Source organism: Dermochelys coriacea, chromosome 4, assembly GCF_009764565.3.
Source record: "Dermochelys coriacea isolate rDerCor1 chromosome 4, rDerCor1.pri.v4, whole genome shotgun sequence".
Taxonomy (NCBI): domain Eukaryota; kingdom Metazoa; phylum Chordata; order Testudines; family Dermochelyidae; genus Dermochelys; species Dermochelys coriacea.
In genome coordinates, this window is record NC_050071.1 from 33876715 (window position 1) to 33891402 (window position 14688).

Consider the following 14688-nt stretch of genomic DNA (forward strand, 5'->3'; position numbering starts at 1 on the left):
TTGTGACTTCAGATATACACGTACAGCACACATGACCTGAAAGATAATCCACAACCAAATCCAGAGTAGGAATCTTAATATTTAAATAAGATTGTTTAAAGATAAGAGCCTAATTTTGAATGTGGGGGCCTCAATCTGTCTTTATTTTTTTTTAAATTAATTCAGATTAATTTTCCTGCCTCCGTATACACAAACCCTTAGACACCTATTGAGCATGCTGAGAATGACTGTAGTTGCTGAGACTGTAATTTCACCATCACCAAAACAAAAAAGCCTTAGGGCAGACTCTGCCCGGCTTCTATGGGTTAGCACTGCTCCCTGTTCTGCCTTTGTTTAAAGCCCTGAGATTATTTGCAGGTATGCCATCTCTGCGCTGCCAAGAACTCCATAGGCACCCTGTAGAAATCTCCAATGAGTTCAGTAATCACTCCAAGCCTGATTCTGCCATCCTTGTGAGTGCTTGCTATGTGAGTAGTTCCACTGATTCCATAGTAAGCTACTGCTGAACGTGAACGGGGGTGGCAAAATCTGGCTCTGATTGGGCCACATTTTCAAAACCTGTTGTATAAACTGCACCCACAGATACCGCATACAGAAAACCTACAATTGCATGTACACGTAATGACCCATCTAGACACACACAACTATTCATTTGACACAAGCAAATACACGCTGTGTGAGCAAGTCAACGTTTGCATGAGCAGGTTTAGGCAGTCTGTTTCACTTTTCATTTTTATCATAGTCTCATAAATGGTCTCTTTCTTTAACTGGGCACAGCTCTCGGACTTTGCTTTTGATTCTAATAGGAAAACTTGACGGAGGCTATAAACTTTCAGAAAGCAAGCGTACAAGATCACGTTAACTAGAGTACATTTTTTTCCTAACAGTTTGCTGCAGCCTTAGTTTTTATGAGAAAGGAGGAGCTCTTCCAGCCCATATTACTCTACCTGTCCTTACCATCTTCCTAAATGAGGTGGGCGATCAGATTGCCATTCTGTTGAGGACTTCTAGGAAACCTAGCAGGGTAATCAACTGAAATGATTAAGGGGGAAAAAATCCCTTTGTACACTGGCATTCCTGAAAGGGCTGTAACTAGTGCTATGAGTAAAAGAGCTGTGTGTTAAAAATAGAATACATTGTTCAAAAAGCTCAATAACCTGAACAGAGCAATTTTATTATTCTATCTGGTGACCTAAAAAGGCATTTAGAGAATGGCTATGGTCAGCCAAGCCATCTTCCAAAGCTAGCTGGTTATTACAGTATTGAGCATAACAGCAAATCACTGTGGCGTTCAATCATGCAGCTAACTAACTTGGCTAGCTGCAGCAAGTTAATTTAGAAGGGAATCAGAAAGAGCACTGCAGCATCCTATAGTAATGCCACTGTTTTAGCAACATGGTCAGTAGAATGTAGCACCAGTCAGTTCAGTGTACCAACATTTAACTGGAGAAAAGCTCAATAGAACTTTGACTAAACCAAACTGAACATATCCAAGCTTTAAAGACTTCAGGTGGAAAAGAAGCATATCATCATAAACAGAAGATTCGATTCTGTTTATCATACAAAGTGTAATACCAGGGTCAAATGACAACTAAGTAACTATTCAGGCCTTTCTTGGAAGCTGAAGTTAAATATTTTTCTAAACTTGTTTGACAAAGCAGAGCAAGTTCAGTAAGATGTAATCCAAGACTTTTAAAGACCTTATTAATAAAACATATCGTACCAAATTACCATTTGGTGCAATACCGCTGAAGTCAATAGAATTACACATGAGATGAATTTGGTGCATACTGTTGTCAATCAATCATCCTTATGTTTCATTCATCACGTCGTACACATTCCCCCCACAGCGAAGAGATTTAAAAGGTCACATCTTAGCCAATAAAATTATTTGTGTGTACTATGGGGGAAAAACAGTAACCTTAAGCAGTCATCCAAAAGTGACAACAGGTTACCCAGAAGATTGCATACTATTGCACATCAAAGATCATCTGTGCCGAGGAACTGGAATCAAAGAATCAGTGAAAGTATAAAAGAGGAAATAAAAGCATTGTCAGAAAAAATTAACATTAAGGAAGAGAATTGCATTCACAAAACAGTTGATGCAGCGCCATCAAGGAGATAAGTAGTTCTGGGCGCTGGAATAAGATACCACACTGCTGGATTTTTAAATAATATAGAAAATATCAGAATAATTTTCCCTATCATTCCATACTTTCCTCCAGGATTCGCCAAACCTGCAAACATTAAGTCGTCTCCCCTTATTTTTACTTCTGTAGTTTCTGTAGGACTACTTCACTGTGGTCGTAATAAAGAATACATACCCTGCTGATGTCAATTTCTGGATTCTTTTAATCTCTGAAATTGGACTTTTCCTCTATTCTTTCAGCCTAATTACTTGCAATACTCCAGGAAACAATCTTAATGGAACATTGACAATTAGAAATGTGCTGCTGTTCTGCCTAATACTGTATATCCCACTTCAGCTGCTGGCACTGTACCTTAAGACAAGCCTAGGCTTTTAGGAGAACAAAAATAGCACTGGTATGCAAAGAAAATACATTGGTTTCATGTACCCATACCAATATCACAATAAATCTGATGCGTATGTTATATAAGAACATTAGTATCTGTAAAGTACAATTCTTTCACAATAAGAACTATAAATTATAAACAGAGTTGGACAAACTGGAACTGTACATCCCTGAAAAACCTGGCCTACAACATTGCTGCATCTACAGACTGAGCATGCTTATATACAACAGCACGGGAGCAAACTTGATAGCCTGACTGTAGCAAATAGCACAGTGAACTGGAAGGCACTTCTAATGCCAAACCATGGGGATCTCTGACTCTGGAATGGAGAATCAAGGTGACATGATTGCAGAAACAGCACAAAATAGCTGTGGATGGCAGAAGAGTGAAGAAAGAGGAGCCTGAGAATTATGACGATATCCAGAGACTGGAAATGATTTCAAGCTACAGGTATCTGAACACACAGGGCAAACTGAGCACGTGCAGTAAGATTTAATGATAGCTCCAAGACTTTTGAAGGACACTCTTAATAAAAGGGATAGGGCCAAATTAATCCCAGCTGTATGGGACAACTCATGTAAGTGCTCAACTTCATGCATATGGAATGCACAATCTAGCACTTACAAGGATGTATGACATTTCAATATAAAAAATTCCTTTTTACCTTGATTTTTGTGTTTTCTTATGTTCATTTACTGTTAATGATTGCATTATAACCCTACTGGCTGCAGTTTGATTTTTTAAAGACAGCTTTAAAAAACTGCAGGCGAAAAATAGCAAGATCAATTTTGGAAAAGCTGATGTTGTTCCACCATGAAAGAAAGAAACTGTACCTGCCTCAGAAATGGGTGTACCACACTTGCATTTTGAAGGCTAATAAGATATTTTTATAACATTATAGGAACATTAAACAAATGCATGGAATTTCACCCACTATGTTATATAAAAGCTGTTTGTAATGTTGCTATGTTTAGCCATCACATACCGAGCTACAGTACCCAGTTAAGACTGACTCATCCTGTGTTTTTACATTTTTCAGCATCCCTTCAATCTACCAATAACCCTCAGAAAGTGGAGGTTAACCATAGAATAAGCTTTTTTCTCCCACAGACACTTTTAGCATTTTAATTCAGTGTTATTCTTGTGTCAGATTACTTTCTTGTACAAGTGCCACCAGACAATTCCTACTTTCACTTAAATCAGTAATGCTGTATCTTAATACTATTTAGGGGCAGATTCTGATAATCTTATACTGATACTCTGACACTCTTATATATACCAAGTAGCATCTTACTCCACATGTAGTCTCACGGAAGACAACTCATAGAGTAAGGCACTACTCAACATGAGTAAGGGTATACAGACTTAAGTGCTTTGCTGAATATGATGACAGCATCCTCTGGCAAAGAGTTCAACGGGTTGATTGAGCATTGTGTTACAAGTCAACATACTGATTTTTTAAAAGATTCCTAACAATTGGGAAATAGATTATATCTAAGCAAAAAAAAAAAAAGCGTCCTGCTAGCAAGCATGTTGGAACAATTTTTATAGTGGGGGTGCTGATAATGGAAATCATGGAAACCATGTACTTGGTGTTTGTTATTACTGCTTCAAGCAAGGGGGTGGGGCAGCACCCCCAGCTCCAGCACTACTGCCTGCTAGGGCAAAAGAACCTATGAAAAGTAATGTTTAGCAACCCAATTTGTTCCCAGTCCCCTGGGAGGAGGGCATCTTGCCAGAATTTATTGTAGTACTAGTTGCAAGTGTAGGGTTAAATTGGCTCACTCATTATGTCTGAGGTAATTAAAGAGGAATGTTAGTATGCATTTAGATTTCAAACTTTATTGTTCTGATTTGTGAGGGGAAGGAATGCCTACTACTGTCATTTGAAAGTTCTGTAAACATTATTGAATTTACCTGTTTTCAGTGTCTGGTTTTAGCCCCACATAATTGAAATCAAACAATGTCCCTGATGTTAAACAAGCTTTTCATTGTGTAGCTTTTTGCTAATAAAAAAAAGCATAATTAGAAAAACATGTTTAGTGGAACTGTCCAGTTTTTAGACGAGAAAACAAAGCACTATTTATTCTAGACAAGAAGATTAAACCCCCCATTTGGCTAAAAGGATCCACACGAGTATGGCCTTTCAGATTATGAAAGCTGAGAATCTGGCTTCCCTCAGCGTCCAAGCTATTCAAAAGCCATTTTCCTTTGAAAATGTGAGTTCCTATCACAGACAACCACAAGGGGATGAATAACTCAAGCTAATGAGATCTACACCAGTTGCAGAAGTTTAACAACAAATCAGAGCTCAGATTCTCACCCTTTTTCTCTGCAGATTGAATTTCCTCTCTCACTTTGATAGATGATGATATAACCTACTTTTAAATAATCTTCATTTCTCTTTGAGACACAGAATGCTGGAAGACTATCTTGGTGGCCACTTGGCAGCTGTCTTGCTCCCAGAGTACTGGTGTTAAAGGACCACCTCTGCATGTCCTGTGAAGTTCTCCTTGAAGTCAGATCTAATGATCGTATATCATACTACTATGTAGCCCTAGTGAGGAATTGAGGGAACTAAGCAGAACAGCAAAATTGGGATTGTGCAGTCATGGTAAAGACACTATTTACTCTTCTGAATCAGCATGAGGCTTCGCAGGTGCCAGGCCACAGAAGCCCATTGAGCTTCCATGATTCCGTTCCTGCTAAGCCAAACACTTCCCTGAATAGAGAGTTTCAGGTTTGTAATGGAAATGTTTTATATATATTCCCCAAAGAAAGCCCCTCATGGAGAGTTAAAGACCATTCCTAATTGAAAATTAGTCAATTATTTTTAAAGATTTTAGTTTAAAAAGACAATTTAGTGCATGTCAAAAGTATATTGGCTGCCTGGGTGAAGAAATATTTCTTTATACTTAGAACAAATACCACATGGGCAACAGCAATACACTACTCTCCCCCACTTTCCTACTCTGCTTCAACCCTGACTAGGAGAAGCACCTTCTACAGTCTCTAAGGCACAGTTGTTTTGCCTTTTGTCTATTCAGTCCTTGTCCTCTGTGCTGAGACTGCCAAAACAAAGTCATTTTGATGTGGACAACTGTCAACTGGGAATGCAGATGAGAGCATCAAATCATTTTAAATAGTCCAAAATGTAGCCATTACATGGTGCTAACTTTCAATCACTATAAACCTACCTCCAAACTGAAATAGTTACAAAGAGATGAAAAGCTATGTATCTTATTTCTAATCCTCGAACCAGCTAGTCCTCTTTGTAAAATAATTTTTGCCAGTTCATATTAATTATCCTAATCTGATAGATCTACATTACCCAACATGAAACATGCCTTCCCAACATATTGTATTTTGACTTATGCCATCTGATTTATGCCATGCCTTCTAGTGAGGACTGTTGAAAATATACTAGTGCTTGCAATCCATTTGATACAATTTAATGGAATGTATTGCATAAAAATTAAGTACGTTCAGGTAAAAACTGGTATTATGTGGAGCTCTAGTGGCAGTAAGGAAGTAAAACAGCACATAACACCAAATGAGACAAAGGCAGAGGATGTTCTGAGCCTGAAAAGAGAATAATTGGAAAGTGACAAGATTAATTTAAAAGAGTTAGCATGAAAAGAGGAAACTGTTTAATGCTTCAGGATCATGGACTACATCTCTGTGTATAAGCAAACACTGTTCTTTAGTGCTAAATCTTGAACTTCATCAATCTTTCTATAGTTAAGCATTAGGAATATCAAATCCAGGCTGTATGCATGACTCATCTTTTTTGGTTGATAAAATTACTATTGCTTTCCCCCCCTAAAATAGATAATATTTCTTACCAAAACTAGCTAAGAGTTGAGTAAAAAGTCCTATTCCAACATTCATATTCCCCATTTCATGCTAGGTGCTAAGGTTTCTATATAGGATAGTAAAAAAAGGATCATCAGTTGCATTATCAGGAAAATATTATACCAACTGTCACAGGGAGTTTCATCCCTGAGGTTCAATAATCCCCTAAAGTTGATGAGTTGAGTTAATCCCTTGACTAGAAGAGCTCCTTCCTTAAATACCTACTTTGCAGTCTCACATCCTACTGACATACAAATAATTTATAAAAAACATACAATGTCCAATATTGACTCAGTATATTCCATCTTTCTATGCACGTCAACATCCCCATCTTTTAAATAAAGAGCCAATTTTCTCAACACAATACATATATAGCGTACTATACATCCATGGTGCCTCATCACACACAATATGTGCCAGTGTCCCTACAGCACCTACTGAACACCAGCATCATCTTCATAATTTCTGAATGCTCTGTTGTATATGCCAACAGAAGTCTAATAGATAAAATAAAATTAATCTTCAGCAGTTATCTAAAAAAATAGCACCAGACCACAAATAGTAGAGAACACAACACAGAAAGGACCATAAAACTACTGTTTGGGTCCACGAGCAACTGATCCTACCACAACAGAACTCAACTCTGAAATCCTTACTCAGACTACATTCTCACTTAAGATCTTCGGAGTACTGCCCAAGTAAGGACTTCAGGATTGGGTCCACATTCCTTAAAATAATATCCAGTATGAGATGGTCACACTCTAAAATACCATATTAGCCATGATGAAGAAAAAAACAGATAGCTGAAAAGTTCATAGGTACACTAGGGCAAATTTAAAAGGAACCCTAAAGTTATTTTTAATCTGTTTAAAGCTGCATGTACTTAACATACTGCTTTCTCCTCTTCAAAAAAGCCAGAGGCATATAGGAAATATATATCTTCTCATTAAGCTAATGCATAGGCTTGGTTACACTTTTTAAGCATCCCCTGGTCTAATTTCATTTTCATGAATATTTTTTTCCAATCTTATGCCACCCCACGATGGAAGCAGGGCTTTATCCTCTCTCTCAAAAGCTCAGTTGTTTATTAAAAGCTGTGTCCCATGTGTTATATTTAATATTTGTTGTTATTACATGCATGGCTGACAGACAAAGGATAAAAAAAAATTAAAATCTTCTGACTCCAAGGAAACATTTAAAAGTTGTTCCTGTTTACCTGCTGGGCAGTTGCACTCGGGAGGCGCTTCTCTTGCTATTCTTATTTTTGCCAAATGCTCGTAGGATTTCTGTGGGGGGAAAGGGAAACATTAGCCAACTTGGTAAGCATTAGCTCACTCCATTACAGTCAGGATTATAGACTTGCATGTGTTAAACTATGATTTACAACTATTTGAAAGACTGCATAACTAATGATGACTTCTTTACTTGGACTTGATCCAAACTGTATCAGTGATCTAAACACCCCGACCACAACTTGATCATTTCTCTCTCTCTCTCTCTCTCTCTCTCTCTCTCTCACACACACACACACACGGAACTGAGTTTCTACCCATCGCAGCTTTACGTGTGTGGTATTACATATCCATACAAACTACCTCTTTCCCTCCCCCCCCCCCCCACACACATAGCATCTAGGGCATATGGATTAAATGTAGAAACTTGGGTTCCTCGGATGAGAGAAGAATCAATAACAACATTATATACGAAGATTAACTACTTTATGAGGGTTATTTGAGACACTGCTGCCAAACGGGCTACAGAGATCCTTATGACAGCCCTTTGAAACAGCCACATCCAAGGGCTTCTTTTCAAGCCTTAACTTTAGATACTCATGTATCCAACCCACCCCAAGTCAAGCCTTTATTAGGATCAATAATATTCAATAAAGGGATTTCCCTTAATCTCCATGAGATCATATTATCTTTTAAACACAGGCAAGTGTCCCTGTCTCTTGAGTTCTCCCTCTACTCTCTGCCACACAAACATTTGGCAATTTCACTTTGCTGCAAGTGCCCAATGTTTTTTCGAGCATTTCCACAAATGCCCCCCCCCCGACTCATCTACCCCAACCCCTACTTTCATTTCCAGCATAAATCCTGGGGAACAGGTTTGCTCAGGTCCATAAAGCAGAAACTCATGTTGGAAATGGCTAATTAAAGGTCCTGCATAGGACATCCCAGTCCCACCCATGTCCAGACACATAGACAACACCAAGTCTTCCACACCTGAGCTAGAAGTCGCTCCACTTTTTCTTGCATCATTGAATTTAGTTGATCCAGGGAGAAGCCGGGCAGCAGCTGGTAAGAAGCCGCAGCAGCAGAGAAGTCCCCTTGGGCGCTCTCGATGGCAGAGACCCTCGCATGTAGATCACTGGTCTTCACCCCCAGATACACACAGGAGGCTACAGCCACCACTGACAGGAAAGCAGCCAGCAGCGAACTGGAGGGCAGAGTCCAGCTAAGGCAGCAGCGCTGTCCCCCAAGGCAGCTCGGCTCCCCGTTGCCATCCTGCCCTTTGGCTTCTTGGCTTTTCCCCAACATGCTTTTCCACCCTGCAGATGTAGCAGTTCTTCCTCGCCCTCCCCCTTCCCCTTCCCCCCGGTGGGGGCAACTAGTTTACAGAGGCAAAAAACAGCTGAAAAAATAAAGCAAGAGCCCAGAAATGGGTTACACGCTTTCAATGCCAGGAGAGAGCACGCAGCAAAGCCTTCATTGCCAGCCTCATCAAGGCACCCCGGGAGGGATCAAAAACCAACCATCCAGCGGGAGAGAGGGCGAGACCCAAAAAACCTGCCGGGCAAAAACAAAGCAGCGGGGTGGGGTGTTTTTTGGGGGGGGGGGGGAGTGTTTCAGGCTCCCCACCCGCCTGGAGAAACACCTTTGCGAAGTATCCCAAGAGCGGCGCCTGCAAACGCCTGCCACTTGTCAGCGAGATTTCAGGTGCATGGGGAGGAGATGGGGGGGGGGTGTAACGGGGCGCCCTCCCGGAGATGGAGCGGGCGGACTTGTTGCTTCCCTTTCTCCCCTCCACCCGGCTCGCCCCCTAAGACGAGGTTCAGTTCAAGAGCCGCAGCACGGCACAGCGAGGGGGGAACCCAGCAAGTGGCTGCAGCCCCGCGGCTCCGCAGCCCCCCGTCTGTGGGTGTGAGAGCCCCGAATATCCCGCACGCTGTATGTGTGTCAGTAGCACAGAGCGGCGGCGGCGGCTTCCCCTCTCCCGCTCTTCCCTCCGTACTGGCCACAGCTCCTGCTGCACGCCGCCTCCAAGCCCCCGACAGAACCTCCCGGGCCTCATTAACATAATTTATTCACCTAGTCCGAGGGGAGGTCGCCCAGCCCCTCACCCAGCGGGAAGATCGGGGGATTCGGCTCTTCGCATAATTTATGCAGAAGCCCGGACGGCTCACCTAAAGCTGGTTGGCTGCGCCCGACCGGTCATTAGACTAACGGGCTCGGACCGGCCACTTGCGAGTGGGGGGAGGAATGGGGTAAGGGCTGCTCCACGCAGGGCCAGCAAAGCTCCTGCCCCCTGCTGGAGGGGTGGGGCGCTGGAGCTCGACCCGAAAGAACCTGGCAGCAGTTTATGCTGGTTGATATTAGAACCCTGCATTGTCCGTCTGGATAGGCGGAGGGTGTGTGGCTTAAGGACAGGGCTCGGCTCCGTCCCTGATTCTGCCACAAACTCCCTGTGAAATCCTGGGCAATAGCACTACTTTCTGCTACTTAGCAGTCTCCCCACCACAGGCCTCTAAGTATAAAGCTGGGTAAACATCATTATCCTTGTGTTACACCTGAGGAAACTGAGGCACAGAACCATTATGTGACTTGCCCAAGGTCCTGTGGCCATTCAGGTTGGGCTACACTGCAATCAATCACCAGCCGCTGGCCCAAGTCAGCTGACTGAGGCTAGTAAGACTACAAAACCGCAGTGTAGATGTTGCTGCTCAGGCTGGAGCTGGGGCTCTGGGACCAGCCAGAGAGCCCAAGACAGCTGAGCCCAGCAAGCCCTGGACAGCTGACACAGGCCAGCTGCAGGTGTTTTATTGCAGTGTAGAAATACCCTCCATGGCCAAATCAGGAGCAGAAGCCAGGTTTTCCAATACCATGCCCCATCAAGTAACCAGTCTCTGAGTCACTCAATTTCCCTGTCTGTGAAATAGGAGAGAGAATACTTTCACAGGGGATGAATAAGAGAGTGTTATGATACGTAATTCATTAATATATGTAGCATTTCACAGTATTATTATTCAGTTGTTATTTCTAAAGTGGATGCATGACACCTTTTAAGAATTAAAAGTACAATTGTGTGTACAATGTAGTTGCTATTTGCAAAGTGTGTGCACTCAGACTTCACTCAATATGCTTCTTTTTTTCCCCCAAGGTGGACACATGAACCTTGCACAAATTCTGTGTCACTTGAGACATCTGTGCTTCTTCCCCTTCCCTGTGCTTGCGTAGTCATTTTAGCTATTGGATTTCTACGTTTTTCCTGTGTTTACCAACTTGCTTCTCCACTCTTGCACACGCACACACACACACACACACTAATGAATTTGCATTATTCCTGTTTTGTATGTACTGAATCACGACATGACCCAGCGGCTAGTTCAGTTTTTGTGCCCTCTCTTTCTCTATATCTCTTTCTGACTAACACTGCATTTACCTGTTAGGTTTTGTTTCCCATTTTAGCCTTGTCACACTGTAGTTGAGAGAGTTGCTGCTGACTAAAACTAATGCTTAGCACCTATATAGCACTTTTCATGCTCAGCAAACATTTCAAACACTAAAGGGCCTGATAGTAGAGTCCTTATTCACCCTGCATAATGACAGGTTTCAGAGTAGCAGCCGTGTTAGTCTGTATTCACAAAAAGAAAAGGAGTACTTGTGGCACCTTAGAGACTAACAAATTTATTAGAGCATAAGCTTTCGTGAGCTACAGCTCACTTCATCGGATGCATTTGGTGGATGCATTTGGTGGAAAAAAAAATTTTCCACCAAATGCATCCGATGAAGTGAGCTGTAGCTCACGAAAGCTTATGCTCTAATAAATTTGTTAGTCTCTAAGGTGCCACAAGTACTCCTTTTCTTTTTGCTTATTCACCCTGGTGAGCACATATGGAAATATTCTCAGGAAAGACAATGGAACTACTCACATGAGAAAGTGCTCACCGTACTCAATAAGGACTCCATATTCTGATTTCAAATATATTAGCAGAGTTGGTCAGACAATACAGAAAGTAATTTGCAAATATTTTCACAAACAAAAGTAGCAAGTTCAGGAGAGAGTTTTTTATTTTGGAGAAATCATTTGTTGTTTAGGACTATTCAGACAGTGACTGCTATCATGAAAACATTTGCAAATCCCAACATCTTTGTCCATTCTAGCATAAACAAATTATTTGAAAATTTGTAGCAGAACTGTATTATTCATAGTTACCCATTTGCTATTTGTCATTTGTTTTTTTTTCCTTTAAAGTTCTAGGTTCCCAGTCAGGGAGCAAAACTAATCCCATGTGATTCTAGGTGATCAGTCACTCGCTAAAAATAGTGAACAGTTGAAATGAACAGTTTACAACCCCCCATAGGTCAAAATCACATAAACTATTCAGTCAACACAGATGAATAATGAATACTTTCTTAGGCTTAGTTCAAACACTAGTTGCTAGCAGTGAAGAGCTAAATTTGCAACAAACATTATTTGCAATGCATAACCTGACCATGTGAAACAATCTTCACAACACCCCTCCCTGTGGTAAGGGAGCATTGTTATCTCTGTTTTACAGCTGGGAATACTAAGGCAGAGAGAAGTTAAGTGTCTTGATTAAGGCCACTGAGGAAGCCACTATTAAAGCCAAGATTATTCCTGTGCCTCTCTCAAGACAAATATAAAATAGCTATATTTTACACGACATCAACAGTAGGTACTGCTTCACAGAGTAAGGTGAAATTCTCCCTTGAGGTTAATGGTGGAAATGGCCGTTTATTTCCATTTCAGTGCAGAAACAGCCTCTCTCTAGATCCTTCCATACCCCAAGCAGGGGTTAACATTAGCCATAAATCACATCTGACTTGGTATAATATGAAAAAGGACTACTGTTTGGCTAAAGAGGGGGTGTTTGTGCAACTCTGAGACGACCTGTGCCAAATCTCCTGCCCTGCTGAGATTAACATAAGCAACATTTTCTTTATTACAAAATTCTAGGTCAGAAATGGTTTTTCATACAAAATGCTGTTTGCAAATGCTTATGAAAATATTTGTCCAGAAAGCAACAGATAAAGATGAGATAGAATTAAAATCTCTATTGGCTTGATTGCCATATGCACATAATTCATATTGTCTGTGAAACAGACAATTGTGTGACTGTAGGCAAATGCATGTCAATAGGGTGATCTTTGTGTTTCTCTTTCACAAAAAAAGCCTGAAAAATCATCATAGAGGCTTCTTCATTCACCTGCCCATGCTCACCCATGTGGATAATACCAGGTTGGGATGTCTGGCTTCCCGAGTGTGAAAAGCAAGGCAGTAAGTATGGAACAAATGCAATTAGTGCACTGAGTCATTATGAATGAGGACATAACAATGGGTGTGTAACTGTAATAATTTTCTTTGGTTACCCTCTTCTACCTGATGGACACCTTGAACAGAAAGGATTCAGTAAGTGTGCTCTCCTCACATTTTATATTGGATATAATATAATGGATAACTATTAGATATGTAAGATACTCATTCTTCACAGACCATAACACATTGCAGGGCACTGAACTAACAGGATCAGGCCATGACACTTTTCTTTTGCTTTCTTTCAACAAGCTACGTGACGGGCATCCCTCCCCTCCCCTGCCAGTGGGCCTTGTTTTTATTTTGGAGCCATCATGGTGACAGAGCTAAGATTTTGTCTGTTTGGAGCCATCATCAAGACTGAAGCCAGCTTTCCATATTGCTTTTGAGTATGTTGTTATTCACATAGTGGAGAAACTGTTTTTCATTTTTGTTTTTTAAAAAAACCCAAAAGCTTATTTGGAAGTGTTTTATTCGTGCCGATTTCATGTTTTTGAATTACAAGGGATAACTAGGTCCAAACAGTCAAGCTCCTGCTTCAGAACTGAAACAGGTAGCAGTTCGTATGAGCAAACAGTAATTTAACCACTCTGAAACAGTAACAGTACCTCAGATATAGTTGGTCACAGATAAAGTGTATTCTATTTACATTCAGATTATAGAACCTGTTCTAGAGCCTGTTCTGCATTTGGTAACTAATCAGAACAAAGCAGCTTGAAATAAGAACTATATACCAAATATTACAAGGAAAGCTATTTACCTATACAGAGGGCAAAATACAAGAAATCCCAGATCTGCAGCAGCTAAATTCAAAAGGCAGTTAAAAAAATAAGGAAGAGGTTTCTAAATAAGATCTATTGAGCTGATGGTGCTCAAAGACTCAAGGTAACATTACTCTCTGACAGGAAGAGGTTGCTCTTCCTGACTCCTTTGAAGATCCAAATCTCTAAGTGCCACATTTCAGCAGATCTTGTGTATGACCAGGACAGAGGAACTTGTACCACCAAATGCTCCTGTCTGATTTTCACAGATCTGTACTGGAGATGTGGATGGGGTTTGCAGATATGCATTTATGCCAGACAGGGCTAGTGTCTGAATTTATTTCCATATTTTTACTTCCTCAGTGTGCCTTATTTCAGTTGACCAATATATAACTCCATTTTTTACCAGATACAACATAGACCTTGATTAGAAGCATACAAAAATAAATCAATAAAAAATAAACAATCATCTGCTGAAACTACAGGCTACCCTGAGCTTAGGCAACATTTGTATCTATGGTCAAGAAATGCAGGAGACATAGACTAGACAAGAGTTAACTAAAAATTTTGGGGTTTTCAGATTCTGCCTTTGGGTTCTGGTTCCACATCTAGAGAAAGAAGATTAAAAGGAGTTAATGCAGTCACCAAAACGGAATTTTAGCCTGATATTCCAAATGTTGCTGTGGCTAAATTGGATTTATATGGATGTGAATCCTAGATCCTGGCAGTTGCTTCCTCCTTCCACTCTTCTCTATTCTGCCCTACTTCACACCTTTTTCCAGAGAGGAACTCACCTTCTGCTCACATGGTTTAAAAGTCACATGATACATGTCTGGGAAATCACACTCTGGAGTTCTGAAGATTTTTTTTTTTTTTTGGTATTCATTGTCCTTAACACTGCAGCCCATGAATTATTACACCCCCAAATTCTCATATTCAACATTTTGTAGTAGAGGGAGTGGCATTTCATGGCACGAGG

General features: G+C 40.8%; 1 protein-coding gene across 5 annotated transcripts in view; it reads right to left on the reverse strand.

Annotated features, from left to right (window-relative positions):
- The window catches only part of COL25A1 (collagen type XXV alpha 1 chain), a 425450-nt gene extending 415714 nt beyond the window's left edge, over positions 1–9736 (reverse strand). For all 5 annotated transcript variants that reach the window (XM_043513316.1, XM_043513314.1, XM_043513315.1 and 2 more), the window contains exons 1-2: positions 8616–9736; positions 7607–7676 (exon numbers count right to left, since the gene is read on the reverse strand). In XM_043513316.1, the coding sequence (XP_043369251.1) occupies positions 7607–7676; positions 8616–8930 (385 nt within the window). In that variant the 5' untranslated portion in view covers positions 8931–9736. The remainder of the gene's footprint in view (positions 1–7606; positions 7677–8615) is intronic.
- Between the last annotated feature and the right edge of the window lie 4952 nt (positions 9737–14688).